The sequence below is a fragment of the Lissotriton vulgaris genome, chromosome 11 (assembly GCF_964263255.1).
Source record: "Lissotriton vulgaris chromosome 11, aLisVul1.2, whole genome shotgun sequence".
In the NCBI taxonomy this organism is placed as follows: Eukaryota; Metazoa; Chordata; class Amphibia; order Caudata; family Salamandridae; genus Lissotriton; species Lissotriton vulgaris.
The window spans coordinates 519,934,004-519,952,273 of NC_141699.1; the positions used below are offsets into that span (position 1 = coordinate 519,934,004).

General features: G+C 43.6%; 1 protein-coding gene across 1 annotated transcript in view; it reads left to right on the forward strand.

Moving 5' to 3' along the window:
* Positions 1 to 18,270, forward strand: part of LOC147683099 (zinc metalloproteinase-disintegrin-like VLAIP-B) — a 4,305,256-nt gene that overhangs the window by 142,157 nt on the left and 4,144,829 nt on the right. Inside the window, exon 3 of the mRNA XM_086942498.1 lies at positions 4,281 to 4,369. Within this exon, the coding sequence (XP_086798624.1) occupies positions 4,281 to 4,369 (89 nt within the window). The remainder of the gene's footprint in view (positions 1 to 4,280; positions 4,370 to 18,270) is intronic.

Here is an 18,270-nt window from a genome sequence, read left to right on the forward strand (position 1 = left end):
TACACCACCATTAATTGAAGGGTTAATAAATGCCCGACATCGAAATTGCAGCAGACTGTACACCAACATAGAAGAGCTTCGCCCATAAGCGGCAGCAGCCACCCCTCCCCCTCCTCACCCGCCCCCACTTTTTTACTCACCATAAGAAAAGGAACGTGTAACCGGATCTGCGCCCCATGCAGCCTGCAGGCTGCCACTTTAAGGGAAACCTGGCCCTTTAAACTGCTTTCGCCTCCATATCTGCACAAAATGCTTTAATCGCTTCCGAAATAGGACACTGCACAATAGGACAGCATTGCTTAAATATTGCCCTCTAAAACGAGATGCTTGGTAGTGTTCATGGTTTGGCGTAGTGTAAATCCACTCCAAATTGTTAGAACTGCCCTGAAAAGTGTAGCAAGATGAAGTCGGAATGTCCCTCGTCCAGTTAGAATGTTAAAATACATTTGAATGAAAACCAGTGAAAACGGCCACAGTTAAAGTGAGCCTTTTGTCCATAATTATGTAGGGGGCACGAATAAGCCGTAATAGAAATTACACGTGCGGTTTGTAGGTAGAATCAACTGAGTATTTCTGTAGAGGGGTGGAACAGAATGGCTCGGGTCATTATCACTAATATATGAAAACAAATGCAGTTTCCAGTCCCCTGTGAATGTAATGCCGTTTTCTTTACGCCATCGCCTTGCACGGAGAGGGGGCGGGGGAGCGGATTCCCTTTGAAGTGTAAACCAGCATGCGTGCTTAGAGAGGCTCACAGGCTGACAATTGGTGTGCGATGTGCACGCGCTCCCACACATGCACTGTAGGCAATCCCCTCGGAAAAGCCTTTGGGTGCAGTAAAAAAACGGTGTTAAAAAATACGGGCAATTATTACTAAAACAACAGACGAGAACATTTTGCAAATAAAAGTGGTTTCATAATAAATATAGCTGGAAATGACCTTTGGGCCTTGTCAGAAGGCAGGGGTGGGTTCCGACCGACCGATTTGTGGAAAGAGCCCCAAGGTAATATAGGGAGCTGGTCCCTGTTTGAGGTGACGTCAAACCTTAAAAGAGAACTTTAAGGCCCTGATTACTGGTGGCCTGGGGCGAGGTAAAGTAATTATTGCACGAAATAAAATATGAAAACCATGGGTGCCAAATATATTACCAGTTTTGCACCAAGGTAGGGAAAAAACGACTGTATTACAGTGCTTATAGTATCACAATCGCATGTCCCAGTTTTTATTGGCATTTTCCCCTCTTTAAATTTTGGCAGGTTTGAGAGTTGGTGAAGGTTAAGGAGGGTGCAGTGTTTATGGCACCCCATGATTACGGCACGGCATAAACAACATCACAACACTTATAAATGCGATTTTGGCGCAATTGCAATTTACGGTATGGGAAATGGAATAACAATCTCAGGGTGATGTTTTGCCTCCTGTTTTTGGATTGAAAGCATATACATATGAGAGTGGTCTGTTTCAACAATGTCTTATAATTGCATAGAGGTTACTGTACGGGAAGGTCACCCCCAGAAGAAACTTCACAGTACCAGTAAAATAATCAGAAAAACACTATTTCTGAAGTGTTCAAGAAACGGGTGAGCCGTAACATACCAATAATGTGTCTGTTTTTAGAGAGGCCCGTGTTTGAAAAGATTATTTGTAAGAGTATCCCGGGTATGCGAAGGAGTGCATGAGTGCATTAGTGACCATTGTGCAGGGGGTTTTAGTGCAAGTGATAAAATGGGTCAGCCAATTCCTGTATATGCAGTAAATTATAGCTATAATTATAATTCCCTGGTTCCCAGTGCCACTGCACCTGATGCACCGTTGGCAACTACGCCCGTCTAAAATATGTGGTGCGCGAGTCTGGTGCACTGTACACAGATGAGTGAGAGCATAAGCTGGACAGACCAGGGTGTCTGAAAGCAGGAGTTAAGGAGAGCGCTTGTCTGTGAGCGAGCTCGGGACTCTGCACTGTGTGTGCAGGGCTGGAGGGTGCGGAGGACTATGGGTCTGCGAGTGCCGGCGGCGAGTTGTAGAGAGTTCCAAAGAGGCGGACGTGTGGGTCCAGCCAGACGCCGCACAGACCTGTCCGAAGGCAGCAGTTGCGCGCACGTCCTGGGTGTAGAATAGTAATGTTTGTGAGTGAAGCTAGGCCTGTCTCTGACCGAAGAGGTCCAAGGCAGGCGTGCGCTGCATAGGGGAAATGTGAACATTTATCTCTGTTTCTCAGTGGCAGTGCGTATGCGCAACCGGTGTTTCTCAGTGGCAGTGCGTATGCGCAACCGGGCGTCTGAGTACAGAGGCGAGTTGGTCAGAATTGTCTACGAGTGAACTCAACAACTGTGGGAAGTTTGGTTTTGGATGGGGGAAGGGAAGAGAGGAGGGGCCAGTACACAAGCTACCAGCACACAAGCTACCAGCACACCCTCATACGTCATGGCAAAGAAAGAGGGCTTTGGCCCGTCCAGATGGATTTAACAATCACTAACATACAAGCTCTCGGCATTGCTGTGGCGGGGGAGCGCATTCCTTTGAAGTCTGATGCGGGGGGCCGGGGAGCGGATTCCTTTGAAGTCTGATGCGGGGGGCAGGGGAGCGGATTCCTTTGAAGTCTGATGCGGAGGCGCACAGGCTCCCAAATGGTGTGCGATGTGCACGCGCCTGGCTCACTCACATGCACTGTACCCGATCCGAACTTTGGGTACACCTTTGAAAGCCTTACTATAATCTCGCCAACAAGCATTGCTAAAGCAATGCCTGAGGCTCGACTTAAAAATTATCACATTTTATAAATGTCACAGGCAGTTTTGTAAAAATCGCAGCATTTTTACAAAACCGCCGATTTTTGGGCAAATTGCGAAATCCTGGAGGGTCTTTATAGTAGAACATTTGTTATTATCAATTGGATTTATCTTAATTTGTAGCTGTCAAACCTAAGCCAGTGTACAACAAAGAACACATTTTGTAAAACGCCATCTGAATCCAATGATAGAATGGGTAAACCTAACTTTGGAGCTGTAGAAATAATCACTATTCCTAAATTGAATATCATGGGCAGATTTAAAAATGCATACGTACACTTTTAACCCATTTTTCATATGTTACAATTTACCAGATGAATTGCTACATTGCCGGCACACAATGAAAAATCTTAAGCTCTTGCTCCGTTTTGGCGCCCAATGGAAAATCATAAGCCGCAGCTCCGTTGTAGCTCTGGGTATTGTATATTTTTGGGCAATCAGCAAACACTATATATCCCACCAGAAGGGTGAACAACCTTTACAACAAAACTTTTAAAACGCAGTGCCTTTACAACGCGGTATTTACAACGAAAACCATTACAACGCATTGCGCTGGGGGGTGCTCCAGGATTGGGAATAAGTTAATTTACTATCCAACACCTTCCCTAGTGTCCACGGGGAATGGAGTTGGAATAGTAAATTAAACTATTTACTATCCAGCACCCCAAAGCGCTATGCGTTGTAAAGGTTTGCTATGTAAAAACCGCGTTGTAAAGGCATGCGTGGTAAAAGTATGCGTTGTAACATCATACATCCCACGAGAAGGGTCTGCTGGACATAATGGTACCTTATTTTCGTAAATCATCCAGGAGTGTAAAAATTATCAGAAAGCACTTGAAACACATAACCTTTGGGAGTTACAAACTTCTAGCACCTGTTTCATAGGCCTGTGTGGTGGTGGCTAATTGGACTGAGGAGGACGAGGATAGGTTCTCTGGTAAGTCTAGAAGGGATAAGATATTTCCCTGTGTGGGGATGTTTTGACCTTTTTCTGTGTTTGTTGATGATCTTACTAAAAGCCAGCAAAACATTTAACTCTGATTGCTATGCGACGTCCCCTTTCAATGGAGCCCAACAAGCTCAACTTTGATTACACAAAAGGTGGTAGAAGGAATTCTTAATTTAATCTCTGCCGTTGATAGTTTCTCCAGGTTGTATTCCATTACATCGTTTTTACACACCTATGCCTTCATAGACAGGCACCAATTATATGCATTATAGAGGCCGAAAGGATTCTGGAGTTGCTTGTGTTCCTGTGAAGAAAAGGGGCCTCACAGGATGGGTGAGACTGTTCCTGTTAGGAATGGACACACTCATTTGAATGCAATTGCTTTCTTTCAGTATTGGCTCAGACGTGGTCTTGAAAGGGAGTCAGGGTGATTACCTGTGACTGATTAATTTAAGCATTCCATAGTTATCACTGACTGTTTGAATCAGTGTCTCAGCCTAGGCCGAAGTCGTCAGTGATATTTTGTCTTTTTTCTTTTTAGTGTCTGCTCTGGAAACACTTGCTGGAGTGAAGGATTATGAAGTGGTTTATCCTGAGAAACTTTATGCAAGGCACAGGGGTGACTCAAAGGTAATGCCAATACTTAAAAAACAAAATGCATCATAATCCAAATACACTCTCCAGTTATTTCTGAATAGTGTAATAATACTAACCAAGTTGAAAAGTGATTAGATCTGCGGATCTTTGTGCATGTCAGTTACTTTTAAGAAGTGTATGAGTAGTGCAGATTGGTGCATCCGAGGCTATCGCTCCGTCATGATACAAGTGGTTCAGTGTTTCTAGATCAGAATTTTAAAAAGTTATGGTAACACGGATCCTTTGTTGCAAGGTACGGATCTTCACATACTAAAATGACAGGTGAAGAGATTCAGGGTCTGTAGAATGTTGCTAGCGAAAGGTCTAAACCAATGCAATAACAATGGCATTATACATGTCTATTCCAAAATACTGTATTTTGTTTTCAAGATGCATGGATTCTCCTCTTGGGCTCCTCTTTAGTAGTCATAACGACCGAATTCCCAAACCAAAAAGTGCTGTATCCTGGAGCACTTGGTGAAGATCTGCGAAGGTGAAAAAGTAAGGAGAGGAGTGAAAAAAGTTGCGTTTTTTCATGTTAGGCCCCATTGAACAATTTGCATGTGCATACAACAAAAAATTCTGAATGAATTTATTCCAAACTTGGCATGAAAGTGGAACTTTACTCAGAATGTATGCTTTTTCTGGTTTGTTGTAAATCATTCGGTAAATATAGCATACTTACAAGTTGGATTTGGTACGCCAGTTTCAAAATGGTCAAAAAAATGTCAGCCTTAATACAACCAGTCCAATTTTGTAAACAATTCAGTGTGATTGACACGATTCATGGATTATGACTTGCGAGTTAAAATGGCAGATACATAAAAAAATTGAACCCAAACCAAAAAAGGTTTGCCTTTTAAGTGAACTTTTATTCTTGTACCAAATTTGGTGTAAATCTTTTCAGCCGTTGGGCCTGTAGATGTGAGCAAAATTTACTACGGGAGCTAAAATGGAAAATAATATATTTTTTCACTGCTACCATTAGTGTTTATTACCCATGTACGGATCTTCATGAAGCATGGCATTCCAAACGGCTGGCAGAGAAAGTATATTGCTATGTGTCGTGTAAATTGGTACAAGTGATCAAAAATTATAGGCAAATCAAAATGCCGTTTCATGGGAAATTCCATCTGAGGCATAACTACACAGTGGCGACTGCTCACACAGGTGGGATAATTGTATGGTTTTGACTTGGATGAGGATTCTCCTGAAGGATAATGTAAAATTTCCTAGCTATATAACAGAAGGTTTCAATTCTATTAAGTGTAGAAAAGTGCCACTTTTTGTTATGGTCACCACCACTTTTTTGCTCACTGGTACTGATGTTTTTGATTGGTAGTGCACTGGGTCCCTAATAACCAGCCCCTAATGCCAGTTCTCTTTTCCTAAAAATAAGTGAAATGCTTAAGGACTTTAGCACGGTGGTTGGTCCCTGGAAAATGGCACCCCTGGTACCGAGGGCATGGGTACTAAAGAGGGTCCCCACGGCCTGTAGCATGTAATATGCCACCCAAAAGGACCCACACACAAACTGCATGCAGACTGCCATTGCAGGATACGTGAAATGGTGCATGCCATTCCAAAAACACAACATTGTCCACTCCCTGTGTGCAATGCCCAAGTACACTGCACGTACTATATGTAAGTCTCCCCTACAGCAGGCCTTGAAGGTAGGATGCATTATATTACATATGAGAGCACATCTGCTGGAGAAGCTATACCATGTGATTTCTAGCTCAATTGCTAGACATAGTAAGTGATCAGGAAGCCATTTTAAAGGTATATACTGGACACGGGTCATTCCGAGTTACTCTTCTACCTAATGGCTTGATGAAAATACTGATGTTTGGTATCAAACATATTGTCTTAATAAATCCGTACTGTGGCCAGTATCAGATTTATAAAGACATACACCCAGAGGGCATCTTAGAGGTATCCCCTACATCCCTAATAGTCATTTAGAGTGTTGTCTGACAGATATTGTCCAGCCTGCCACCACAGACTAGTTTCTGACCTCCTGCAGGTGAAGGCCCATGCTCTCTAAAGGCCACAAACAATGCCTTCCCGGCTTAAGGTGATCACACCTCCTCCAGCAGAATGGCTAGTAGTGAATTTAGCATATCAAGGCCAGAGGCTTCGCATCCTCTTCCACATTTGATTTGTGGCCACGGCTACCCCCCAAACCTGGGGAACACCACCCCCTGCCCTGAGGCCAATTTGGCTTTAGAGCAGAAGGGGAAATTATATATTTAGGAGGCTTGTTTCAGTTACACCAGGCTAGTCACACATCAAGTTGGGCTACCTGAACAACGCTAGGATGCCTGGCTTCACCTTGGGGGGTGCCCAGGAGTGGCACTTCACAGGGAAAGGCCAGGAAGGGTTCCTCAGCGGTATTCGTACAAGCGCTGAGATGCCTCATGGTGATTCGTGCGCTATACAAGTACCACTACTGTAGTATCTTGGTTTTCTCTATGCTATCTCTCTCTACCTCTATTGGAATGTTGATGTGGTGCATCTATCAGAATGTTGGTGATCTGTCTGACAGATTACAGTTGGCTGGGCTGAGCACCATGTTGGATGCTGGATGCTCCTGGTGGGGTCTCTCTATACATCTTGGAATAAAGCATCACTGAAATACATCTTCACGTGTGGACTTCCCATCATTACAACTACATTACACATTACTTTACATTACATTACAAGTGGACAGCCACAGAATTGTTGCCACAATCTTGTTTTGATGAACATAGAGTATTCTGGGTCAGGTTTTCATTTTTATTATTATTATTTTTGAGTTTTATATAACACTGTCTAGAACCAAGGGTATCAGAGTGCTTTACATGTTTTGAGAATACGTTCACAAAAATTGCATTACGTGAGTCAAGTGGGATTCACAAATAGTGATATAGAAAAATATAGTACAAAAGAGCAGTTACGTAGAATACAGTAAGGATACTGTCAGGGGAATTCCCCATCAGGAATTGTCAAAGTGGTTGGGTCTTTGGGAGACGTAAGTCATCACGTGTTCTTGTTGATGTAGTTGTTGAGTAATATTGGTTTTATTTCCCGTTTGAACTAAGAAAAGGAGGTGTTGTAGCATAGGTCCTTAGGGAGTGAGTTCCAAATCTTGGGAGCATTTCCAGAGAAGGAGCGTGCCTGAGATGATTTCTTTTTAAGTTTGGGAGGTCTATGAAGAAACGAGTTGGAGCTTCTCAGAGCCCGGCCTTTTCCTGCTCTCAATAGTTTAGATTGTAGATCTAGATATTTGGGAGTTTTAGTATGTAAGGCTTTGTAAGTGATACATGCTGTCTCGTAGATGCACTGTTTGGTTCCTTTGACGAGTCTGGCAGCCGCAATTGATAATTGTACTTAGGGGTTCAGTGGCTTTTGGGGGTTCCTGTCAGGATTGCATTGCCGTAGTGAAGTCTCGAGAGGACTAGGGATTGTACCACCGCCTTAAGATTTTCAGGGGTTGCAAACGTTTTGATTTTTTTTAGATGTTTTAGTCTGTAGAGCTCCCTTTTGCTGGATTTTTGATGCATTCTTTCTTGGAAAGGTTTTTGTCTAGGGTGATACCCAAGGATTTAACAGAGTTGAACATTGGAATAGGGCTATTTAGCGCATCCATGTTTTTTAGCCATTCTTGGATGGGAAGGGGTTTGCTCTTTGGGGAGAGGAGTAGAAGTTCAATCTTGTTGGGGTTCAGCTTAAGGTGGTTGGTATTTAGCCAAGTTTGGATCTTAGTGTAACATTAAGATGTCGGATGTCGCTGGTTGATTTTATTCTGTAGTAGAGTTGAGTGTCATTGTGATATAGGTGATATTTGTTACCAGTTTGATTCAGGATAATTATGATGGGTTCCATGAAAACATAGATTGAATAGGGCTGGCAAGAGGATGAACCGTGAGGTACGCCTTGAGGTACTGGTATGATCTTCAGAAGACATCTGTGGATTTTTATTTGCTGGGAGCGATGTTGAAGATAAGTCGAGCAGGATTAGGAGGCAGGAATTGCCTTCATATAAGGCACTGTGAATGTCGTCGGTTATATTGAGCATAGTAGTTTCATGCTACATCCTTTCCTGAATCCTGATTGGAAGGTTTCTTGGAGGTTGAATTCTTCTATGTGTAAGTAGAACACACTTCTCCAACGTTTTAGCTAGGAAAGAAAGATTAGAATTTAGTCTGAAATTGTTGAGGTTGTTTGGGTCAGCCCAGGGTTTTTTTTAGAATAAGGTGACTTTGTTGAGTTGGAGGGAGTCTGGTACGGGACCTGATGAAAGAGAAGCATAGATGATTTTGGCCCAGAACTGGGAGATAATATGGTTGAGGTTTTGAACTAGGGTGGAGGGAGTGAATCAGTAAAGTAGGATGTGGGCTTCCGTTTGGCAATAATTTGGAAATTTTCACCTTCTGTCATAAGTTGGAATTCTGACCATTTAGCATTATTCATCAGTTGAGGAAGTACGTTATTTGCTATTATTTTGGTTTGTAATATCATTCCAGTCTCTAGTCAGGTCCTGATGGAGAGTTTCCATGTTCACTTGTGTGTCAGTGGAGCCGGTTGGAATGCCAGGATATAGTCAAGTGTCAGAGATTGTTTGATTTTGACAACTTTGTCATGCAGGACATTAGCTATTTCTTCGCAGCGTTCAATGGTGGTTATTGTTTCTTGTTGGGAGGTAAGCGTAATCTGTTGTTTTGTTGTGTTGACGAGCTCCCTAGGTCAGTTTTTTGCACGGTCACGTTGTTTATGGAACAAAGTGGCTTATTCCCTGAACATGCGTTTCTTGTAGGAGAGCTGTTTGGATCTTAGGAGTGTGAGGTTCACCAGTGAGGGCTTCTGTCTCCATAACATTTCGGTCTGTCTAAGTTGCCTTCTTTCGTTGTTAAGGTCAAAGTTGAACCAGGATCTAGATTGGGTTTTTCTCGATCTCTTCAGTTTGAGTAGCTCACCTTGGTTAAGAACATTGGTCATCGATTTTTATAGTGGGCAATGAGTTCAACAATGGTTTGAAGGAGGGATTGTGAATGCAATTTAGCATTGATCCTGGATTCTAGCTCGATTTGTTGGAAATGCTTGATGTTCCTAGACCAGTGCGTGGGTTTACTAGATGGTGCTGGGAAGGATATGCAGTGTAGTTTGAGTTTGAATAGAATTTGATGGTGTTCCGACCAATCGAGAGGCAAGATGGAACCAAGGAAACAAGCTTACTTCTAGTAATTATCACATCCAGAGATAAGTCTTTATTGTGGTTCGATTCATTAAAGAGTTGCTTGAGATCATTGATTTCCAGTAGGTTATTAGGATTGCGGATTGTGGTGTCTTCTGTGCTGTTCCAGTGCAGGTTGAAGTTGCCCAGGATCACGTCGTTGGAGCCAGCTAGTGAGAATTGAGTTATTATGTCAGTAAGTTCCTCGGTGAAGAGTGTGCGATCACCGGTTAGGTAATAGATGGTGTGGGGTTGGTGGGAGTGATGTCTTAAGTTTAGATTTCTACTCCGAGATATTCAAAGGAGAAGTGAGCAGAGCTAGTGTTGAGGTTGAGTGTTTGTTAAGCCATGTTTCCGTAAAGAAATCAATGTTGATTTCTTCCACAAGTAAGTCTCAGCAAAATCCGTAGAATGTTTTGCTGCAGATCAGCAGTTTATGAGCATACAGGTTAGGGAACAAGGGTAATTTTTTAGCAGAGTTCAGTGTTGGATGGTGGTGTATTGAGCGGGAAGTTTGGGGGTTATGCTAGGTCAAGGGATTCTGTTTTTGCCAATGATAACTAGGATCTTGAATGCAGGCTTGGTATCTGATTGGGGGGGATTTTGAGTTGTATGACTTGCTGAGTCATTCCTCTTTTATTGAGGATAGGGGGTGAGTGCTCCGTAGGGTCTGTAGGACATGTGGCTTGTGGGGATGGAGTTATGATCGGTGAGACAGCGGATTGTTGGACAACTTTTAAGGGGAGTCAAATTCTCAGGGTGGAGTTGAGTTTTAACTTGGCCTGGATCACAAGGTCATTTTCACTATGGACAGGTCTTAAGCTAGAGAATCAAGTTTCTATTCTAATTCGCCAGAAACATGGTAAAGGTGACAGGGAGGCTGCCTTTCCTGTGAGTAGGTTGGCAAACAACAGTTTCTGAGTCTAAAGTAGGCGAATGATCACTGATGGAGGGAAGAGAGGTGACATCATGGTTGGAAATATTGAGGGGTTTTATGGGCTGGGTGGGTTCAGCGATGGGAGTCTGGGATATGTCTGAATGGTGCTCAGTGTTGAAATTTCATACATTGAAATTGGTGTTCTTGTACCTGCTGTGAGCAACATGGGAGTGTGTTTTGATATCATTGATTGTGGAAGGTGTAGTGGGGATATGACTGGAGATTATTTGACTAGTGTGCGTCGGTGGGAGCGGCAGTGGTTCTTAGTATGGCGGTGGAGTCCTGTAAGTGAATAGTTTCTTGGCAAACATACTGGGGTGTAGGGGAATGGCGTGGGATGAGAGATGGATCTGGTTCAGTTAGAGAGTGAGAAGTGACGTTAAGTGTCGGCCAAAGATGGAGAGGTGATGGTCTGCAGCTTGAATTAGTATGTTCCCCGTACTGAAGATAGATATGCATATATCCCCTCTATACTTTTGAGAAGGTTAAGTGGTGAGTTTAGTACCATAGGGAATAGTGGTTGTTTTTGCAATTTGAAGGTATAGAAGGAAGATGTTCCTTCATTTTGCTGTGCGTTTACAGTAGAAAATAAAGTCAGTTTTGTGTTGCAGTTGATCATGCTGTGGTAAGTATCGGCAGTTAGTGGTTCCAGACGTGGTTTGAGAAGGTTGTGTTTGCATTTTTTTCTTGCATTATTTGAGAGGTTTTTGGGATATTTAATACTCCATGTGGCTTGGGCCGAATCTCTCAAGTGTTGAGTTGGGGATCTTAAGATATGGGTAAGTCATCTTGGCTGCCCCTTGCAATAGAGTCTCTGTTAGAGAGGAGGTGTATTGCAGTGTAAATTAGGTGCAAATGACCATGAATTAACAGCATATTATTATATAAAAAAACAGGCTAACGGTTGTGGCATTCAATTGTCTGCACTCTGGCATCAGGTTCAAAGCAACAACCTGATGCCAACAACAACAATAAAATACCCACTCATGTACAAATTGCTTCACTGGATGGAGGAGCACATAAACAACTACAAATAATCCATATATTATCGGATATGAATAGAGAGTTTTCAATGATACACTACTGCATGGGTTACCTTGAGAAATCTTTACGCTAAAAGGGGAACTGGGAACTGATCAGTTCTGCTTGAAACATGATTTGTTTTCCCTGAAGAAGTCCTGAGAAAAAGAGACAAAACACGTAGGCTGTATTGGAATCTATATCAAATTGTACATACTTTTGATGAAATGTTTATCAATCAAGAGTAAAGAAAAAAGAAAGGGAAAAAAAATGAGGAAGTTGCACTGCTCTTTTATTTGCAATGCCACCCCATGTGCTATGATGATTGTGCAATATGCACTGTATTAGAATCAATACATTGGAATTATTTGTTGTTCTTAACTTGAATCATTGAAAACTCTCTATTCATATCAGATAATATATGGATTATTTGTGGTTGTTTATGTGCTCCTCCACCCAGTGAAGCACTTTTTATTATTATGAGATGGGCTGGTGCGCATGAGCTCAATCCAAGATGACTGCAACTCCTGATTCTTTTAGTCCTCTTCATATTGTAATGGGGAAGGACTGGAGAGGACCTCTATAGTTTCAATGGTTCCAGGGGGAGGGGAGCTGGTACTGGTCTCATTGTTAATTTTAGGGGCAATAGTCCTATCTTACTATTTGTAAATGGTGATGATGATTGAGTCCTATCTCAATTTCCATGTTCCCATTGATGAAGACCTTTTTAGGTCGAGCCTAGCGTAAGACTGCGCACATGCACAGTCTCGCTGGCGAGATTTAATGATTTAGGGTCCGTGTCAGTTTTGGGCTTTAAGCCCCGCGCCTCTTTCCCATTGGTTGCCGTCACGGCCTGCCATTGGGAAAGAGCTTGTGGTGACATACAGTTTTCTCTTTTTTGTCCGTCCCACTTGGACAGAATGCCCTGACTTCCTTCTGCTGCAAAAGGTTTGTTATCTTTATGGGGGCCAAACAGATGGCTTCATAAAGATAATAATAAACCTTTTGCGGCAGAAAGAAAGGAGGCCGTCCAAGTGGGATGGCAGAAAACAGAAAAGTCTACGTCCTGGCGATCTACTTTGGGTATAATCGCGGTACCCGCACTTTACTTTTAATGTTATAAATAAAGCGCCGGTGCCGCGAATATACCAAAAGTAAAGAAATAGAAAAACATCTATTTCTTTACTTTTGGTATAATCGTGGCACTCGCGCTTTACTTGTAACATTATAAAAATATTTTAACTGTTTTATCTGCTTTTATTTCCTATGCTGGCCGACTAAAGTTTATTTGACTTGACTATGAATCTATGGGTGAAACTACATCAAATCTGTGTCCCTACTGCAGTTTAAAATGGGCCTGTTCCCAGTTGGCAAGATGATCAATCATTACTGGCTTCCACCTCATATGATATTGAATACGATCAAGATTGCATTCACCTTCCTTGTCAACAGCACCAAATGGGTCAACCAAAAATACCTTTCTTTGTGAAAGGTCTTCCAGTAGGTTTAAGAGCCCGTCACGCTGTGGTTGCCCCCACCTTCCTTTAAGGCTGGCTGCCCACTTATTTCTATTAAGGATTCTATTGGATGCAGTAGAGTGGTTTTACCAAAGGCCTAACAACTTTTGATCACAACACCCACACCAGTACTGAATTAGATTACATAAACCAACAGACCCGCATCTTTTAGGCCTACTGTATCTACAAAGCGATAGATATGTGATCACATCTACAAGGAAATAAGTATTGGCAAAGCCAATAGGTCTTACATTTGTGACCTTATGAGTATTTAGTTATGCAGCACAATATCCTTGTTTTATTATTCAATCCTATGCCCCAGGATGCTCTTGCATCAGTGTGCCAGTGAACCCAAATGATCCGCGCCTGGGTGAACCCCTTGTCTCTATGTTTGCTGATCCTGCCTGACCGAGTCTCGCAGACTGCTTCTGCCTCGGGTGTTTGTATGATCCGTATCTCAGCATGTGTGCGCCTCTACTCAGTGTGACAGTGTCTGTGTGTCGGCTAGTCTGCCTGACCCAAAGCTTCAGTGTGCCTTTGACTCAGTGTGCCTCCGTGTCTGATCTAAGCATGGGCGGAAAATCCGTTCTGCTCGCGGATTTTGCGGATTTTCGGTAAATTCGCAATCCGCGAACGCTCGCGAATTTACCGAAAATTCGCACGCAGCGGATTTTTTTTTCTTGGTGATACAATTTTGCGGCGTGCGGTGTAAGTTCGCAATTGCGAACATGTAGGTGCGGCGGGCAGCAACAATCACGCACTAGCGACATTAAAAAAATTGCAATTCTGCACAAGAAATCTACTAGCAAGCAGCATAGACCTTCTGAAAATGATGATTTTTATCAGAATAACTCCTCAGGTTGACATTTGCCTGCACTTTTTTGGATTTGAGGCCTTTTGATTTTCTTTGGATAACTTTTGGATTAGAAATCAACTTTCTCATATAAGCTTCTTTGGGGCATTACAGTTGCTGTAATTCTGTTCTGCAGAAAACGAGTTTTGCAAAAGTGAAAGCAGGTTCAAAAGTTCAAACTCATCATTAGTAACCATTCCCTGTAGTGCTTCCTGACAAGGGCCCCTCCAGAGTTCAGCTGCTAGTTGCAACAATTGTATGACCCTGCTCTGACCCTCACAGCAGGCTCATAGAATAGCTACAAGTAGGCCACAAAGGTCCTGGGAAAAAAAATTGCACTGCAACAGAAAGCAAATTACAGATTAGGAAGTAGGTGCCAGACTGGAATTTTAAACAGTGACACATTAATAAATCAACCCCGAATTAATTCATGTCAGTTGAAGCAGGCAGGTGTGCTTGCTTTTCCCCCCCATAATCTACAGTGATGATGAACCAGAGGGTGGCATTGATGTACCAGAGGGTGGCATGGGTGAAACAGAGGGTGGCAGGGGTGAAACAGAGGGTGCTGGGAACCTGTGATGCTGAACCAGACGTAGAAACAACATAATCGTGACCGTTGCGAGCCGACATGTAAGTTCGCAATTGCGAACTGGTACAAAACCCTTGCGAACTGTCAGAAATCCTTGAGAACTGGCAGAAATCCTTGCGAACACAAAAAAAAAAAATCGCGAGAATTCGCGGATTTTGCGGATTGCGAGTTCGCAAATTCGCGAAATTTGCGAACGCCAGATTCCCAAAATTCGCCCATGCTTAGTCTGATCACGTGCTTCGGTGCACCCATGTGCCTCAATGTATTAGTGTGTCTGTCTCGCTTTGTTTCTCAGTGTGTGCATGCATGTGTGCCCGTTTGTAGTGCCGTTTCTATGTATGTCTGTATGCAGGGGTCAACAGGGGGTAAAAGACATTGTCATTTACAATGCCATTACTTGATTAATGCTTCACGAAGGAAAAAAAAAACAATCACATTTTCAGTGGCAATAGCTCAAAACATTGTAATTGCGAGACCTATTGCATTGTAAATGCTTGTTCATATTCTATGGCTCCATTCACGAATGGCCTAAATCTACTGTAGGAAAGATGTCTTCCCCAGATGCAAAGGTCAAACCTAGGAGTAATTTTTTAATTTCTATGGCCTCTCTTTGAAGAGGATGAAGACCTGGAAGACGAGCAACAATGTGTACAGTTCAGTGATAAAGGTGTATGGAGGACAATTAACCTGCCTACCCGCCCTTAGGCAGTCATCTCAGGCCCGTTATAGGGCCACTACATCATGATGCCCAGGCAGCACCTACAATTTTTCGCCCTCTATTGGTCCCTGATCTGCCATAGGCGACCGTTACCAGGCAGGGATAGGTGTGAACTAGAGGGTCATTAGTTACAACACTTTCGAGGAACACTGGCTATGACAGAAAAACACTGGTGCAGGATTGCAGGCCTTTACACCACAGGCCAGTTTGTAATTCACCTGGACAGTTCAATCAGATTCTGATCAGTTACTTATAGGTCAGAGCGGCATAACAGAGTCAGATGCCTCAAACAGAAAGGCTCTGTAGAATTCACTAGGAATGACATGTACGAGATGGCCCGTGCCTGCGTGGTTGAGTCCTGGAATGAAGCAGTGTGGGACAAATTGTAATAGGGCAGCTCTCTCTCAAACATCAGGTTCAAGTATCAAAGCCTCACCAATCTGCAGTCAGAGCAGCAATGTTTACCAGTCAAGTGAGCTGGGCGGCCCCTCCCTGAAGAATCATGTACGTCACCACCTCCTTGTCCCCGGCATGCCGCACATTTGTAGAGGATCATGGGAGTGGTCACTCAGTTGGTAGTCGCTGGAATATGTGCTGCACCCCCCTAAGATTAGAGCAGCAGCAAGGGACTAGCCGGGCGAGGGAAGCCGCTGGGATGCTGAGAGCAAGGGGCAGTGGCCGGCTCACCTCATATAAACATAGAGGCCTCGGTTCCATGGTCCAGCAGGCAACACGCTTGCAGGGGATCAAGGGTGGTGGATTTACACTTATGGCAATCCCTGGCTATGGGATCCTCCAGCTGGAGCTCATATAGAGGATGTAGTTACCTTGATGGTAGGTATCCCATTGGCTACTATCATATACTCAACTTTAAGCCCCTAAATTGAATCATTGGGGGTCCCCGGGAAACCTTACAGACAGATATGTCTGCCTGGGAATAGAACGTGGTCAAAGAAGAGCTATCACAGTGGGAACTAGGGACCTACCGCAAACTTGGCCCAAACCCCTGCCTGGCTGCTTGTACCACCACAGTTGCAAATACCCAACTTGTCCAAAAGCTGTGCATTCTCCCCAAACGCTTGGAGGACTATCCAGCACTTCACCAATCAGTCAGTCAGAATAATATTTATTTGGTTAATAATAAAAACCATAAAAGATACAAATATATAAATAAAGAATTGAATTTAAGACAAACAGTTACATACCAATAATAATAATAGTAAACACCCACTGGGAGAAATTCATCTAGACACAACAGAAAACAATGTAGTTAAAGATTTCGAGATATAAAGATAGGATTGATAAAACCTGAGGCTCAAAAACCATAATGCACATCATCGGATAAAAACACAGGTAAACAGTGAATTCCAAATGTATATCAACCCCTTCTTTTTCTAAGTATAACAGCGTACATAAAAAATCTGGTAACATTAAAATGAAGAAATTAATTGGGTAAAATTTGTAAAAAGATGAAAGAGGGTGAATGAACTGTCTCCCTTTCAGTAAAGGTAAAATAAATTGTCTTTGAGGGACAAAATAAAAGTTGCAAAACAGCACAAAGTGGAAAGTATCCTGAGTTGAAAAATTGTTGCAGGAAAATGGATTTAAATTATTAACTTCAATCAGAGTACTTGTAGAGCGCACTACTTACCCGTGAGGGTCTCAAGGCGCTGAGGAGGGGGGGGGGGGGTGGGGATGGGGGGGGGGGGGAGCTGCTACTGCTCTTCAGGAGTCTTCTGAAGGCGAGTAGGTCTTGGGTCTGCCGCATGTGGGTGGGGAGGGTGTTCCAGGTCTTGGCGGCGAGGTGGGAGAAGGATCTGCCGCCGGAGGTTGTTGGTTGGATGCAGGGGACAGCGGCAAGGGCAAGGCTTGCGGAGCGGAGCTGACTGGTGGAGGTGTAGAAGCCGAGTCTGCTGTTCAGGTAGGCAGGTCCGGCGTTGTGGAGTGCTTTGTGTGCGTGGGTGAGGAGCTTAAGTGATCCCCTTGCCGACGGGGAGCCAGCGTAATTCTCTAAGGTGGGGGTTGATGTGGCTGCGGTGGGGGATGTTGACGATCAGTCGGGCGGAGGCGTTTTGTATGCGTTGTAGTCGTAGGTGTTAAGCTGGGATTCCTGCGTAGAGTGCGTTGCCGTAGTACAATCTGCTGCTGACGAGGGCCTGTGTCACAGTTTTTAGGTCGAGCTGCTCTCCAGCGAAGCCTCTATTGTTAGCGACTTGCTATGGAAGTGGGACAGGAAATGGGCACTCGTAGGGCCGTCGGGGATTTCAGCATGTGTGTGCGCACGTACAGCCAAACGCTGTGCACATCTCCTGTCCCACTTCCGAGGCAAGTCAGCCTCTCGCAATCTCGCGCGCACACACGCACCCCATGCCCAGCAGCTGTGAGTGCCCTATATATAGGTGATAACATGCATCATTCCTAGTTAGTCTCTGCATCCACTAATTTGAACACCTTTCATCGGACCTTGCTATTGGACAGCCATGTTGTGTTGATGTTAATATAGAACTCTGTGGCTGCATGTGCCTTGCATGAAAGACAGTAATGAGTGCGATCAAAGGCATGCTTGTTTGTGTTTATGATTAAAACTGCATTGGCGCAGCTTTGTATAATGTGGCACTGCGTCTTACATTTACTGGATTGACACAGTGAAGATTGTACGAGCTTATGATTCACTTTCCTCTATAAATATCTAGCAGGCTTTTGGCACAGGGAAATCTTTGTGGCCTGATGTGTGTTAAAATCTGAAACGTGTGTTGAAACCGAGGGCTGTGAACTTCATCGTGTTATCCTGGCATCCCTCGCTCTTGTTTTCTCTTCTTTTTTTTCAACAACAGTCAGTGTTCACGTCTCCTGCTTTGCAGCTGTTCCTCCCCCTCATTTTCTTCATCCCTGCCTCGCTCCGCCTCACTTTCTGAAAACCCTTACTTCAACAAATCGCTCTTACCCTCTTTCCTCTACTTCACTTGCTTTGTTACCCTGTGAAATAGATCCAAAACCTTTGGCTGCAAAGGCCAACTTTTCCACACATTTTTCTATTAAATAGTAT